Source organism: Haliotis rufescens, unplaced genomic scaffold (genome assembly GCF_023055435.1).
Source record: "Haliotis rufescens isolate VD_foot unplaced genomic scaffold, xgHalRufe1.0.p SCAF_14, whole genome shotgun sequence".
Classification (NCBI taxonomy): Eukaryota; Metazoa; Mollusca; class Gastropoda; order Lepetellida; family Haliotidae; genus Haliotis; species Haliotis rufescens.
In genome coordinates this window covers 28,848,881-28,861,680 of record NW_025963824.1, presented here as the reverse complement: position 1 = coordinate 28,861,680, position 12,800 = coordinate 28,848,881, and the positions used below count along the sequence as shown (strand labels likewise).

The following is a 12,800-nucleotide window of genomic DNA, read 5'->3' as shown; positions in this document are numbered from 1 at the left end:
TCTTGTTTGTTTCATTTTAGCCACCATCGTAAATGGGTGTATACGTTCTTTGCCCGGCAATTTATATTTAAGAAACACATTTTCCTATAAGTTGAACTAAAATATATCTATCAATATTTGACGAATTCCCTTCGGATTTTAATCATGTGTAAACCAATATATTCTATCTTTGTGAAAAAGTGATTTTACCAAACCTACAAAATGTTAAAAAAAATCGTTCAATTATCATCCTGATGTTCTAACAAATAATGAGTTGTATGGCGTCTCAGTTTCAGTCAAGCCAATATTGGATACATGTACAACGTCAAGTGAATGTCCAGACTACGCCACCTGTCGGCCAAACGGGTGTAGGGGAAACAACTGCCTCTGCAACGTTGGGTATGCGCCTTCAATAGATCGCAGCAGATGCTTGACAGGTTGGTATGAGGCCGAATGATAGACCGAATGTGCTTTTAGGTATTCCTTCAATAGTCATGTAAACATTCCTGAAAAGTATATTTTGTTTAAGGTACCGGGCGGTCGGGTAGCCTAGTGGTTAAAGCGTTCGCTCGTCACGCCTAAGACCCGGGTTCGATTCCTGACAGGGGTACAATGTGTGAAGCCCATTTCTGGTGTCCCCCGCCGTGAAAACTAACTCACTCACTCACTCACTCACTCGTTCTCTCACTCACTCACTCACTCACTCACTCACTCACTCACTCACTCATGCTTGCCGTAAAAGGCGACTAACGGGATAAGGTGCTCAGGCTCGCTGACTTGGTTGATGCATATCATCGAGACCAATCATGGATCGATGTTCATGATGTCAATAACTGGATTGTCTGGTCCAAACATGATTATTTACAGACCGCCGTCATTTAGCTGGAATATATCTGAGTGCGGCGTTTAACAACAAACAAACAAACACGATGATAATAAATGTCCGGCAAAGAGTCCACTGTTGGATTCAGACTATGCCATAAGCATGTGTTTATGAATTACTATCAATTATTGATATAGGGTGTTTGCGAAAAGATGAGCGTATCCTGCATCAGATGTTGCACCGTCACAATCACATACAAAGGCAAGTGCAGTGATTAACAAACACCGGAATATTTGCATAATATTCCAATCTGACGCTTTTATTCCTTTGACGAGTTTCTTCTCAGCTGTCATATACATTTATACATTTTGAAATTGCGACATCGTGTTCTGTTGTGTCTTTCATATCCTTCTTTGATATTGTGGACGGTTTTACATAAATTATCAATATCCGTTTTAGCGTCCAACATCAGCGATGTCTGCGACGGCAACTCTAAGTGTCTCAGCCCCTTCGCCTACTGCAGTAACGGCATCTGTGCCTGCATGAGCTTCTTCAGAAAGACGACGTTGAACACGTGCTCGCAGCTAGGCACAAAGGCCATCAGCGAGGGCTGTAGTCCGGGAATAGACAACTGTGGACTGTTCGCGGAATGCCGAGACAGGAAGTGCGCATGTGAAAGTGGCTACCGGGTAAAGACGTCGGAGGAATTCTGGGCCGATCCTGACAGTGTCATTGAATGTGTGCAGCAGACGTTTTCACTTGGTGAGACTGGTGTAGGATTTTTTGTTAGGGCGCTTGTGAGAGGAAACTCTTCGAAACAAAAGTTTAATCATTTAGTTTGACTTGTTGGTTGGTTGGTTGGTTGGTTGGTTTGTTGTTTAACGCCGCATTCAGCAATATCCCAGCTATATGACAGCGGTCTGTAAATAATCGAGTCTGGACCAGACAATCCAGTGATTAATATCATGAACATCGATCCACGCAATTGGGATCGATGACATGTATCAACCAAGTCAGCGAGCCTGACCACCCAATCCCGTTAGTCGCCTTTTACGACAAGCATAGTCGCCTTTTACGGCAAGTATGGATTGCTGAAGACCTATTCTACCCCTGAATCTTCACGGGTCAGTGTGACTTGTAAACGTCATTATCATTATTCGGCACAATATTTAGATACCTGTTTGGTCTCTCGCCTTCTTGTGAAGACGTCATGACGTGGTGAAACGTGGTCGTGTGCACAGAGCATAGGTCACAAATCGGGTGAAGTTTAAGCAACGTTGGTGCGGAGGCTAGTTGGATGGGTGACTGTTCGGCAGCTTGACTCCTGAGAGTTTCTTGGGCTTCGGCCCTGCCCAACACGAAAGCACATGTAACACACGTGTCTCCTTGGGCAAGTGACTTTGTTCGAAATGTGCCTCTGTTCACCAAGCAGTGAGTGGGTACCCGGTAGGATGAGATGGCAATGTGGCCGCTATCCTTCTGGCGCCTCACGGGCAGCACTGGGTGCATAATGAGTGGAGAATGATCTGATCAATTGACCGGGGTAATTATGCGCTTTGAGCATGATATTCAGCATGGAAAAGTGACGCCATGCAAATGGACTATTATTTTAATGCATTCTGTGACGTCATTTGTTCGTCACGTCACCATGGATTGTATACACAAGTGGCCATATTAATAATGAGATGGTGGTCACCAGATTAATGTCCAAAATGTAATTGTCACATACAAATATTTCACCTGAAATAAGTCTTTGTCATGATTTGTTAAATGATAAATTCGCCTGGGCAGGGTGTGCAAGCCCGATCAGATCGGAACATTCCGTACATCCTGCTGTTGACATTTTACGCCCCGAAACGTCATGAAATGACTCCTCAAGCTGATTGAATATATTTTCCGCATTGCATATACTTCCTCTTTGGAGGAATGAGGTTGTATTTGGCCACATAATTACTTCATACTAATACTACTTTATATATATCAGGTTCATGCAATGAAAAAACAACTCCACTGACCACCACAACCCCGTCAACCACTTCTACCACAACTACTACATCTACAACAATGACCCCAACAACGACCACATCAACGACCACATCTACAACAACGACCACATCAACAACGACCTCATCAACGTCCACCTCTACAACAATGACGCCATCAACGACCACCGCTACAACAACGACGCCATCAACAACCACATCTACAACAACCCCATCAACTACCTCTACAACAATGACTCCATCAACGCCCACCTCTACAACAACGACGCCATCAACAACCACATCTACAACAACCCGATCAACTACCTCTACAACAACGACCCCATCAACGTCTACCTCTACAACAACCACCCCATCAACGACCAGCTCTACAACAACGACTCCATCAACGTCTACTTCTACAACAACAACCCAATCGACATCCACCTCTACAACAACCACCCCATCACCGACCAGCTCTACAACAATGACTCAATCAACAACCTCTACAACAACGACCCCATCAACGACATCTTCTACAACAAGGAACCCATCAACGGCAAAATCTGCAACAACCACCCCATCAACTACCACTACAAAGACAACAACAATAACAACTATTATACCAACCACTGTCACCACTCCGACTACTCTCACCACTCCATCGTCTACCGCCACTTTGATAACTACCACCAGTTCTACCACTACACTTCAATCAACTCCCACAACTACCACCAGTTCTACGACTACTGCCGAAGCTACAACGACTGCTCTACCCACTACATCAACGACGGCAACAGCATCTTCATCAGGAACGTCTGAAACAGAGGGGCCATCTACGGATGACAAGGATGCGTCACGTGAGTGTTTCTCTTGATCAACCTTAACTGACGACATTGTGTATCATTGGTCCGAGCATCTGTTGTTTGTCTACCAGATGTTTGTCTTCCAGTTGTTTGTCTTCCAGATGTTTGTCCTCAGTTGCTTGTCTACCAGTCGTTTGTCTCCCAGTTGCTTGTCTCCCAGTTGTTTGTCTTCAAGATGTTTGTCTTCCAGATGTTTGTCTTCCAGATGTTTGTCTTCCAGATGTTTGTCTTCCAGTTGTTTGTCTTCCAGATGTTTGTCTTCCAGTTGTTTGTCTTCCAGATGTTTGTCCTCAGTTGCTTGTCTACCAGTCGTTTGTCTCCCAGTTGCTTGTCTCCCAGTTGTTTGTCTTCCAGATGTTTGTCTTCCAGATGTTTGTCTTCCAGTTGTTTGTCTTCAAGATGTCGTCTTCCAGATGTTTGTCTTCCAGATGTTTGTCTTCCAGTTGTTTGTCTTCCAGATGTTTGTCGTGCAGATGTTTGTCTTCCAGATGTTTGTCTTCCAGTTGTTTGTCTTCCAGTTGTTTGTCTTCCAGATGTTTGTCCTCAGTTGCTTGTCTCCCAGTTATTTGTCTTCCAGATGTTTGTCTTCCAGATGTTTGTCTTCCAGATGTTTGTCTTCAAGATGTCGTCTTCCAGATGTTTGTCTTCCAGATGTTTGTCTTCCAGTTGTTTGTCTTCCAGATTTTTGTCTTCAATATGTTTGTCTTCCAGATGTTTGTCTTCAAGATGTTTGTCTTCCAGTTGTTTGTCTTCCAGATGTTTGTCCTCAGTTGCTTGTCTACCAGTCGTTTGTCTCCCAGTTGCTTGTCTCCCAGTTGTTTGTCTTCAAGATGTTTCTCTTCCAGATGTTTGTCTTCCAGATGTTTGTCTTCAAGATGTTTGTCTTCCAGATGTTTGTCTTCCAGATGTTTGTCTTCCAGTTGTTTGTCTTCCAGATGTTTGTCTTCCAGATGTTTGTCTTCCAGTTGTTTGTCTTCCAGATGTTTGTCCTCAGTTGCTTGTCTACCAGTCGTTTGTCTCCAAGTTGCTTGTCTCCCAATTGTTTGTCTTCAAGATGTTTGTCTTCCAGATGTTTGTCTTCCAGATGTTTGTCTTCAAGATGTCGTCTTCCAGATGTTTGTCTTCCAGATGTTTGTCTTCCAGTTGTTTGTCTTCCAGATGTTTGTCGTGCAGATGTTTGTCTTCCAGATGTTTGTCTTCAAGATGTTTGTCTTCCAGATGTTTGTCTTCCAGTTGTTTGTCTTCCAGTTGTTTGTCTTCCAGATGTTTGTCCTCAGTTGCTTGTCTACCAGTCGTTTGTCTTCAAGATGTTTGTCTTCCAGATGTTTGTCTTCCAGATGTTTGTCTTCCAGTTGTTTGTCTTCCAGTTGTTTGTCTTCCAGATGTTTGTCCTCAGTTGCTTGTCTCCCAGTTGTTTGTCTTCAAGATGTTTGTCTTCCAGATGTTTGTCTTCCAGATGTTTGTCTTCAAGATGTCGTCTTCCAGATGTTTGTCTTCCAGATGTTTGTCTTCCAGTTGTTTGTCTTCCAGTTGTTTGTCTTCCAGATGTTTGTCTTCCAGATGTTTGTCTTCAAGATGTTTGTCTTCCAGATGTTTGTCTTCCAGTTGTTTGTCTTCCAGTTGTTTGTCTTCCAGATGTTTGTCTTCCAGTTGTTTGTCTTCCAGTTGTTTGTCTTCCAGATGTTTGTCTTCCAGATGTTTGTCTTCCAGATGTTTGTCCTCAGTTGCTTGTCTACCAGTCGTTTGTCTCCCAGTTGCTTGTCTCCCAGTTGTTTGTCTTCAAGATGTTTGTCTTCCAGATGTTTGTCTTCCAGATGTTTGTCTTCCAGTTGTTTGTCTTCAAATTGTTTGTCGTGCAGATGTTTGTCTTCCAGATGTTTGTCTTCAAGATGTTTGTCTTCCAGATGTTTGTCTTCCAGTTGTTTGTCTTCCAGTTGTTTGTCTTCCAGATGTTTGTCCTCAGTTGCTTGTCTACCAGTCGTTTGTCTCCCAGTTGCTTGTCTCCCAGTTGTTTGTCTTCAAGATGTTTGTCTTCCAGATGTTTGTCTTCCAGATGTTTGTCTTCCAGATGTTTGTCTTCCAGATGTTTGTCATCCAGATGTTTGTCTTCAAGATGTTTGTCTTCCAGTTGTTTGTCTTCCAGATGTTTGTCCTCAGTTGCTTGTCTACCAGTCGTTTGTCTCCCAGTTGCTTGTCTCCCAGTTGTTTGTCTTCAAGATGTTTGTCTTCCAGATGTTTGTCTTCAAGATGTTTGTCTTCCAGATGTTTGTCTTCCAGTTGTTTGTCTTCCAGATGTTTGTCGTGCAGATGTTTGTCTTCCAGTTGTTTGTCTTCGAGTTGTTTGTCTTCCTGTTGTTTGTCTTCAAGATGTTTGTCTTCAAGATGTTTGTCTTCCAGATGTTTGTCTACCAGTTGTTTGTCTTCCAGATGTTTGTCTACCAGTTGTTTGTCTTCCAGTTGTTTGTCTTCCAGTTGTTTGTCTACGAGTTGTTTGTCTACCAGTTGCTTGTCTACCAGATGCTTGTTTTCCAGTTGTTTGTCTACCAGTTGTTTGTCTTCCAGTTGTTTGTCTACCAGTTGTTTGTCTTCAAGATGTTTGTCTACCAGTTGTTTGTCTTCCAGTTGTTTGTCTACCAGTTGTTTGTCTTCCAGTTGCTTGTCTACCAGTTGCTTGTCTACCAGATGCTTGTTTTCCAGTTGCTTGTCTTCCAGTTGCTTGTCTACCAGTTGTTTGTCTACCAGTTGCTTGTCTACCAGTTGCTTGTCTTCCAGTTGTTTGTCTTCCAGTTGCTTGTCTACCAGTTGCTTGTCTTCCAGTTGCTTGTCTTCCAGTTGTTTGTCTTCCAGATGTTTGTCTTCAAGATGTTTGTCTTCCAGCTGCTTGTCTTCCAGTTGCTTGTCTTCCAGTTGTTTGTCTACCAGTTGTTTGTCTACCAGTTGCTTGTCTTCCAGTTGCTTGTCTTCCAGTTGCTTGTCTACCAGTTGCTTGTCTTCCAGTTGCTTGTCTTCCAGTTGCTTGTCTTCCAGTTGCTTGTCTACCAGATGTTTGTCTTCCAGTTGTTTGTCTACCAGTTGTTTGTCTTCCAGTTGTTTGTCTTCCAGCTGTTTGCTTCCAGTTGCTTGTCTTCCAGTCGCTTGTCTTCCAGTTGTTTGTCTACCTGTTGTTTGTCTTCCAGTTGTTTGTCTTCCAGTTGCTTGTCTTCCAGATGTTTGTCTTCCAGATGTTTGTCTTCCAGCTGCTTGTCTTCCAGTTGTTTGTCTTCCAGTTGTTTGTCTTCCAGTTGTTTGTCTTCCAGTTGTTTGTCTTCCAGCTGTTTGCTTCCAGTTGCTTGTCTTCCAGTCGCTTGTCTTCCAGTCGTTTGTCTTCCAGTTGCTTGTCTTCCAGTTGTTTGTCTTCCAGTTGTTTGTCTTCCAGTTGCTTGTCTTCCAGTTGCTTGTCTTCCAGTTGCTTGTCTTCCAGACGTTTGTCTCCATTGCTTTACAACAAAAATACTCTTTTCTTCAGCACTGGACACCGCCGTGACTGATGACACCAAGCAGAATACGCCCGTGATGACGACAAATGATGATGATTCTTCTAAAGGTAATCTCACGCCGAAGACCCGGGTTCGATTCCCGACATGGGTACAATGGGTGAAGCCCATTTCTGGTGTCCCCAGCCGTGATATTGCTGGAATATTGTTAAAAGCGGCGTAAAACCATACTCACTCACTCACTCTAAAGGTAATCTACCCCTTACAATGTAAGGTCTTTCACAAATAACTACCCCATGCCGACTAGGAATGGATCTTCATTTCCCGTATTTGACACCACGTGTTCACACAATTTGTTGTTTTGTACTGCCAGCGACGACACCAGGTGTTCTCACACTGTGTTGGTTTATACTGTTGAGCGACGACACCAGGTGTTCTCACACTGTGTTGGTTTATACTGTTCAGCGATGACACCAGGTGTTCTCACACTGTGTTGGTTTATACTGTTGAGCGACGACACCAGGTGTTCTCACACTGTGTTGGTTTATACTGTTGAGCGACGACACCAGGTGTTCTCACACTGTGTTGGTTTATACTGTTCAGCGATGACACCAGGTGTTCTCACACTGTGTTGGTTTATACTGTTGAGCGACGACACCAGGTGTTCTCACACTGTGTTGGTTTATACTGTTCAGCGATGACACCAGGTGTTCTCACACTGTGTTCGTTTGTTCTGTTCAGCGATGACACCAGGTGTTCTCATAATGTGTTGGTTTGTACTACTCAGCGAGGACACGATGTGATCTCATAGTGTGTTGGTTTGTACTGCCCAGCGATGACACCAGGTGTTCTCACAATGTGTTGGTTTGTACTGCCCAGCGATGACACCAGGTGTTCTCACAATGTGTTGGTTTGTACTGCCCAGCGAAGACACCAGGTGTTCTCACAATGTGTTGGTTTATACTGTTGAGCGACGACACCAGGTGTTCTCACAATGTGTTGGTTTGTACTGCCCAGCGATGACACCAGGTGTTCTCACAATGTGTTGGTTTGTACTGCCCAGCGAAGACACCAGGTGTTCTCACAATGTGTTGGTTTGTACTGCCCAGCGAAGACACCAGGTGTTCTCACAATGTGTTGGTTTGTACTGCCCAGCGAAGACACCAGGTGTTCTCACAATGTGTTGGTTTGTACTGCCCAGCGAAGACACCAGGTGTTCTCACAATGTGTTGGTTTGTACTGCCCAGCGATGACACCAGGTGTTCTCACAATGTGTTGGTTTGTACTGCCCAGCGAAGACACCAGGTGTTCTCACAATGTGTTGGTTTGTACTGCCCAGCGAAGACACTAGGTGTTCACAGGAGGTTGGGTTCTTCTGCCAAGTGATGACGCCAAACGTTCGCACAATGGACAGTGCATCCTGTCATTCGATGACACCCAGTGTTCACATCTGGAATGGGTATATCCTGTACGTGTAGGACACCTGGTGGCACATTGGGCTGTAGTGCTCTGATAATGACGTCTCTAAGGATGACACCAGGTGTTAGTACAATCAACTACAATGATGTCACAATTACCAATTCTTCAATAGAGCTACAGACTACATACTTGTGTCGTGGGTGTAATTCCATTATATAGTCATCAGCATCACAACACATTGCAGGTACACATTTGGTGCAAGGAAAATAAGAATTTGAAAGAAGAAAAGACTTAATATGTGTTAAGTTAGGGTTGAGTAAGACATGGAAATAATTTCTCAGCTGTCACCCATGATATAATCGACCAATGAAGAACCGGGGTCTTCAGCAACCCATGCTTGCCGTAATAGGCGACTAACGGGATCGGGTGCTCAGGCTCCCTGACGTGGTTGATGCATGTCACCGTATCCCAATTGCGTGGATCGATGCTCATGAAGTCAATCACTGGATAGTCTGGTCCAGACTCGAATATTAACAGACCGCCGTCATAAAGCTGGAATAATGATGAGTGCGGCGTTTAACAACAAACAAGATAAAAACTTATTCTTCACAGCTGTCTTAAGATAATATAATATCCTATTTTCTTGTAGTGTGTGGGGGCATATCTGTCTATTGTGACAAAATGTTATATTCTAATGATATGCATGTATTCTCACAGAATGTGTATATTGTTTCTTCTCAAAACGAACGCTTTCTATTTCAGTGGCTTTGATTGCCTCAGTCTGCGCTGCAGTGGTCATCCTAATCATTGTAATCGTCGTCATCGTCGTCCTTTGTCGCAAACGTCACCGTTTCAAGCGTCGTTTGGAAGTGACCAATGGTCCGACGGTCCTCAACACATACTATGACGGCCACCGCCGATCTCGGACAGATCCCACCTGGCCGCATTACAAGGTGGAAACCTAACGCCCAAATATGGAGTCAGGAAGAGGTGCAATGTGGCATTCTGGATCTCAGATTAGGTTGCTAATCTCGTGTCCTTTATTTAGATATGTGTACATATACAGACAACTGAAAGAGGATGGTTAAATCACTACAACCAATTTGCGATGCATCGAAGAAGGGGGCCAGTAGTATCAGGTCTGCTTACTGTGAGTTGCGTCCCTTAGCAATGTCTGCAATGCTTGAGTTCGAATTTCAGACGCTAATGATGTCAGCAACCTGGGTTAGTGGGTTCGCACGTGGTGTACGTAACAACGTCACGTTAAAATGTTCAGCTGATATGCCGTGATATTACTGAAAGGCTGCACCTACCGTCATTCCTTCCTACAGACACCGGTCTTCTATCTGTCACCAGACGTAAAATAGATACTAGGATTTTATCACACGAATACCTTCTATCAGGCACTAGACGCCCCATAGATATCGGGTTTCTAACAGACGCCAGATCTTCTATCAGACGCCAGACATCCTTTAGATGCCAGGAAGACCTTATATTACACACCAGGCGTCCTAGAGATATCGGATTTCTATCAGACGCCAGATCTTCTATCAGACGTCAGACATCCTAGAGATATCGAGTTTCTAACAGACGCCAGATCTTCTATAAGACGCCAGACATCCTTTAGATACCAGGAAGACCTTCTATTACACACCAGACGTCCTAGAGATATCGGATTTCTATCAGACGCCAGATCTTCTATCAGACACTAGATATCCTAGAGATATCGGGTTTCTAACAGACGCCAGATCTTCTATCAGACGCCAGACATCCTTTAGATACCAGGAAGACCTTCTATTACACACCAGACGTCCTATAGATATCGGGTTTCTATCAGACGCCAGACCTTCTATCAGACACTAGATATCCTTCAGATACCAGGTTTCTATCGGAAGGAAGACCTTCTATTACACACCAGACGTCCTAGAGATATCAGGTTTCTATCAGAAGGAAGACCTTCTATAACACACCAGACGTCCTATAGATACCAGGTTTCTATCGGAAGGAAGACCTTCTATTACACACCAGACGTCCTATAGATATCAGGTTTCTATCAGAAGGAAGACCTTCTATTACACACCAGACGTCCTATAGATATCGGGTTTCTATCAGACGGAATACCTTCTATCAGGCACTAGACGCCCCATAGATATCGGGTTTCTATCAGACGCCAGACCTTCTATTACACACCAGACGTCCTATAGATACCGGGTTTCTATCAGACGCCAGACCTGCAGTGTGTCAACATCGACGTGGAAGAATACAGACCGGGCTGCAGATACTCTCCGGGTCTGCTCCAGCGTCTCGAAGCTACACATATAATAAGTAGTGCCCAACTTACAGTGAGGATACAGAGGTGGTGATGTGTGAAACCACAACACACACGGAGAGTTTATTAAAAGACAAAACTCAATACACTGACGATTTTTGTTTGTTCGTTTGTTTCGTAACGCCGCACTCAGCAATATTCCTGCTGTATGGCGGCGGTCTATAAATAATCGAGTCTGGACCACACAGTCAAGTGGTTGATATCATGAGCATCGATCTACGCAATTGGAAAACGATGACATGCATCAACCAAGTCAGCGAGCCTACAAAAACTCCAGCAGAAAACAGTAATATGTTTACAGGTATCAATCATTTGCCTGTTGGTAATAAATACAAACAGCATGTGTTTAAAATATGTCATAATAATATTCCCTGTGATAAATACCTACATAAGATAAATATTGAAGACTGATGTCATGTGGTCAAGTGGATACTCTCCAACACTATTTACTTTACTGTCATAACGTCAATAGATTTTGGAATCTATTTTTTTATGTTTCCAAAGATTTAGTAATACTGGATTATTGCCGAGTGTCTTTACAGGGTTACTAAAACCAAAAAGTCAGCGAGCCTGACCATCCGATCCCGGTAGTCGCCTCCTACGACAAACATATGATTACAGCAAGCATTGGTTGCTGAAGACCTGCTCTAACCCGGACCTTCATGGGTACGCTGGCGATGGATAAAGTGGCTATATTGTCACTGTATACCGGTCTGCAATTCTAAATTCGAATGTTTGTTTTTTGTTGGTATACAAAAGTTAATAAAGAAGGATATACACATTGTACACGTTCATCGCATACACTATAAAAAATATGTCAGGCTCGCTGACAATCCAGTGATTGACATCATGAGCATCGATCCACGCAGTTGAGATCGATGAAATTCATCAACCAAGTCAGGGAGCCTGACCACCCGATCCCGTTAGTCGCCTACAACAAGCATAGTCACCTTTGACGGCAAGCAAGGGTTGCAGAAGACATTTTCTAACCCGGATGTTCACGGGTCGCTACATTCAAGATGTCAGAATTTGAAAAACTTACAGGGTACGGAAACGTGATAGTGTAATATAAGGGTAACGCTATTTTTCAGGGCATTATCATTTGGAGAAGCCCGAGGTCTTCCATTAACTGCAGGAGGGCAGCTGAGAAGACAGATTGCTTCTGCAAATGATAATGCCCTGAAAAAATTGCGTTAACTTTATTATAGCTAAAATGGATGGAATTTGCTATCAAATGAAAAACAACAACAATATCGGTTTTGAAACATTTACTACAATCAACACGAATCACTGACCCACTTTTACAATTATGGAAACATCATAGAACAAACCAGATGACGTCACTATTGAACGTGACGTCACCTATCCCTACCCTATGACGTCACCTAACAGGCGTGATAATGGCCCGTCGTCAAACAATATATGAGGGCATTATCAAGTTACAGTGGCCCGCTGATTTCTGATAAGATGCGGGCGGTTTTATGATAATTCTATCAGTTTTAGCTATAATAATCATTATAGCTAAAATGGATAGAATTATCATAAAAACGCCCGCATGTTATCAGAAATGAGCGGGCCACTGTAACTTGATAATGCCCTCATATTACTTGACGACGGGCCATTATCACGCCCGTTGTTAGGTGACGTCATAGGATAGGGATAGGTGACGTAACGTTCAATAGTGACGTCATCTGGTTTGTTCTATGACGTTTCCATATTTGTAAAAATGGGTCAGTGACATTCGTGTTGATTGCAGTAAATGTTTCAAAATCGACATTGTTGTTTCTTTTTATTTGATAACAAATTCCATCCATTTTAGCTATAATAACGGTAACGCTATTTTTCAGGGCATTATCATTTGCAGAAGCCCTCGGTCTTTTCAACTGCCCACCTTCGTCGGGCAGTAAATGGAAGATCTCGGGCTTCTGC

At 43.4% G+C, this 12,800-nt stretch overlaps 1 protein-coding gene across 1 annotated transcript in view; it reads left to right on the top strand.

Annotated features, from left to right (window-relative positions):
* Positions 1 to 11,027, top strand: part of LOC124152667 (mucin-2-like) — a 30,473-nt gene extending 19,446 nt beyond the window's left edge. Inside the window, exons 13-17 of the mRNA XM_048395464.1 lie at positions 270 to 416; positions 1,262 to 1,564; positions 2,787 to 3,644; positions 7,156 to 7,233; positions 9,305 to 11,027. Of these exons, the coding sequence (XP_048251421.1) occupies positions 270 to 416; positions 1,262 to 1,564; positions 2,787 to 3,644; positions 7,156 to 7,233; positions 9,305 to 9,507 (1,589 nt within the window). The 3' untranslated portion in view covers positions 9,508 to 11,027. The remainder of the gene's footprint in view (positions 1 to 269; positions 417 to 1,261; positions 1,565 to 2,786; positions 3,645 to 7,155; positions 7,234 to 9,304) is intronic.
* Positions 11,028 to 12,800: the final 1,773 nt, after the last annotated feature.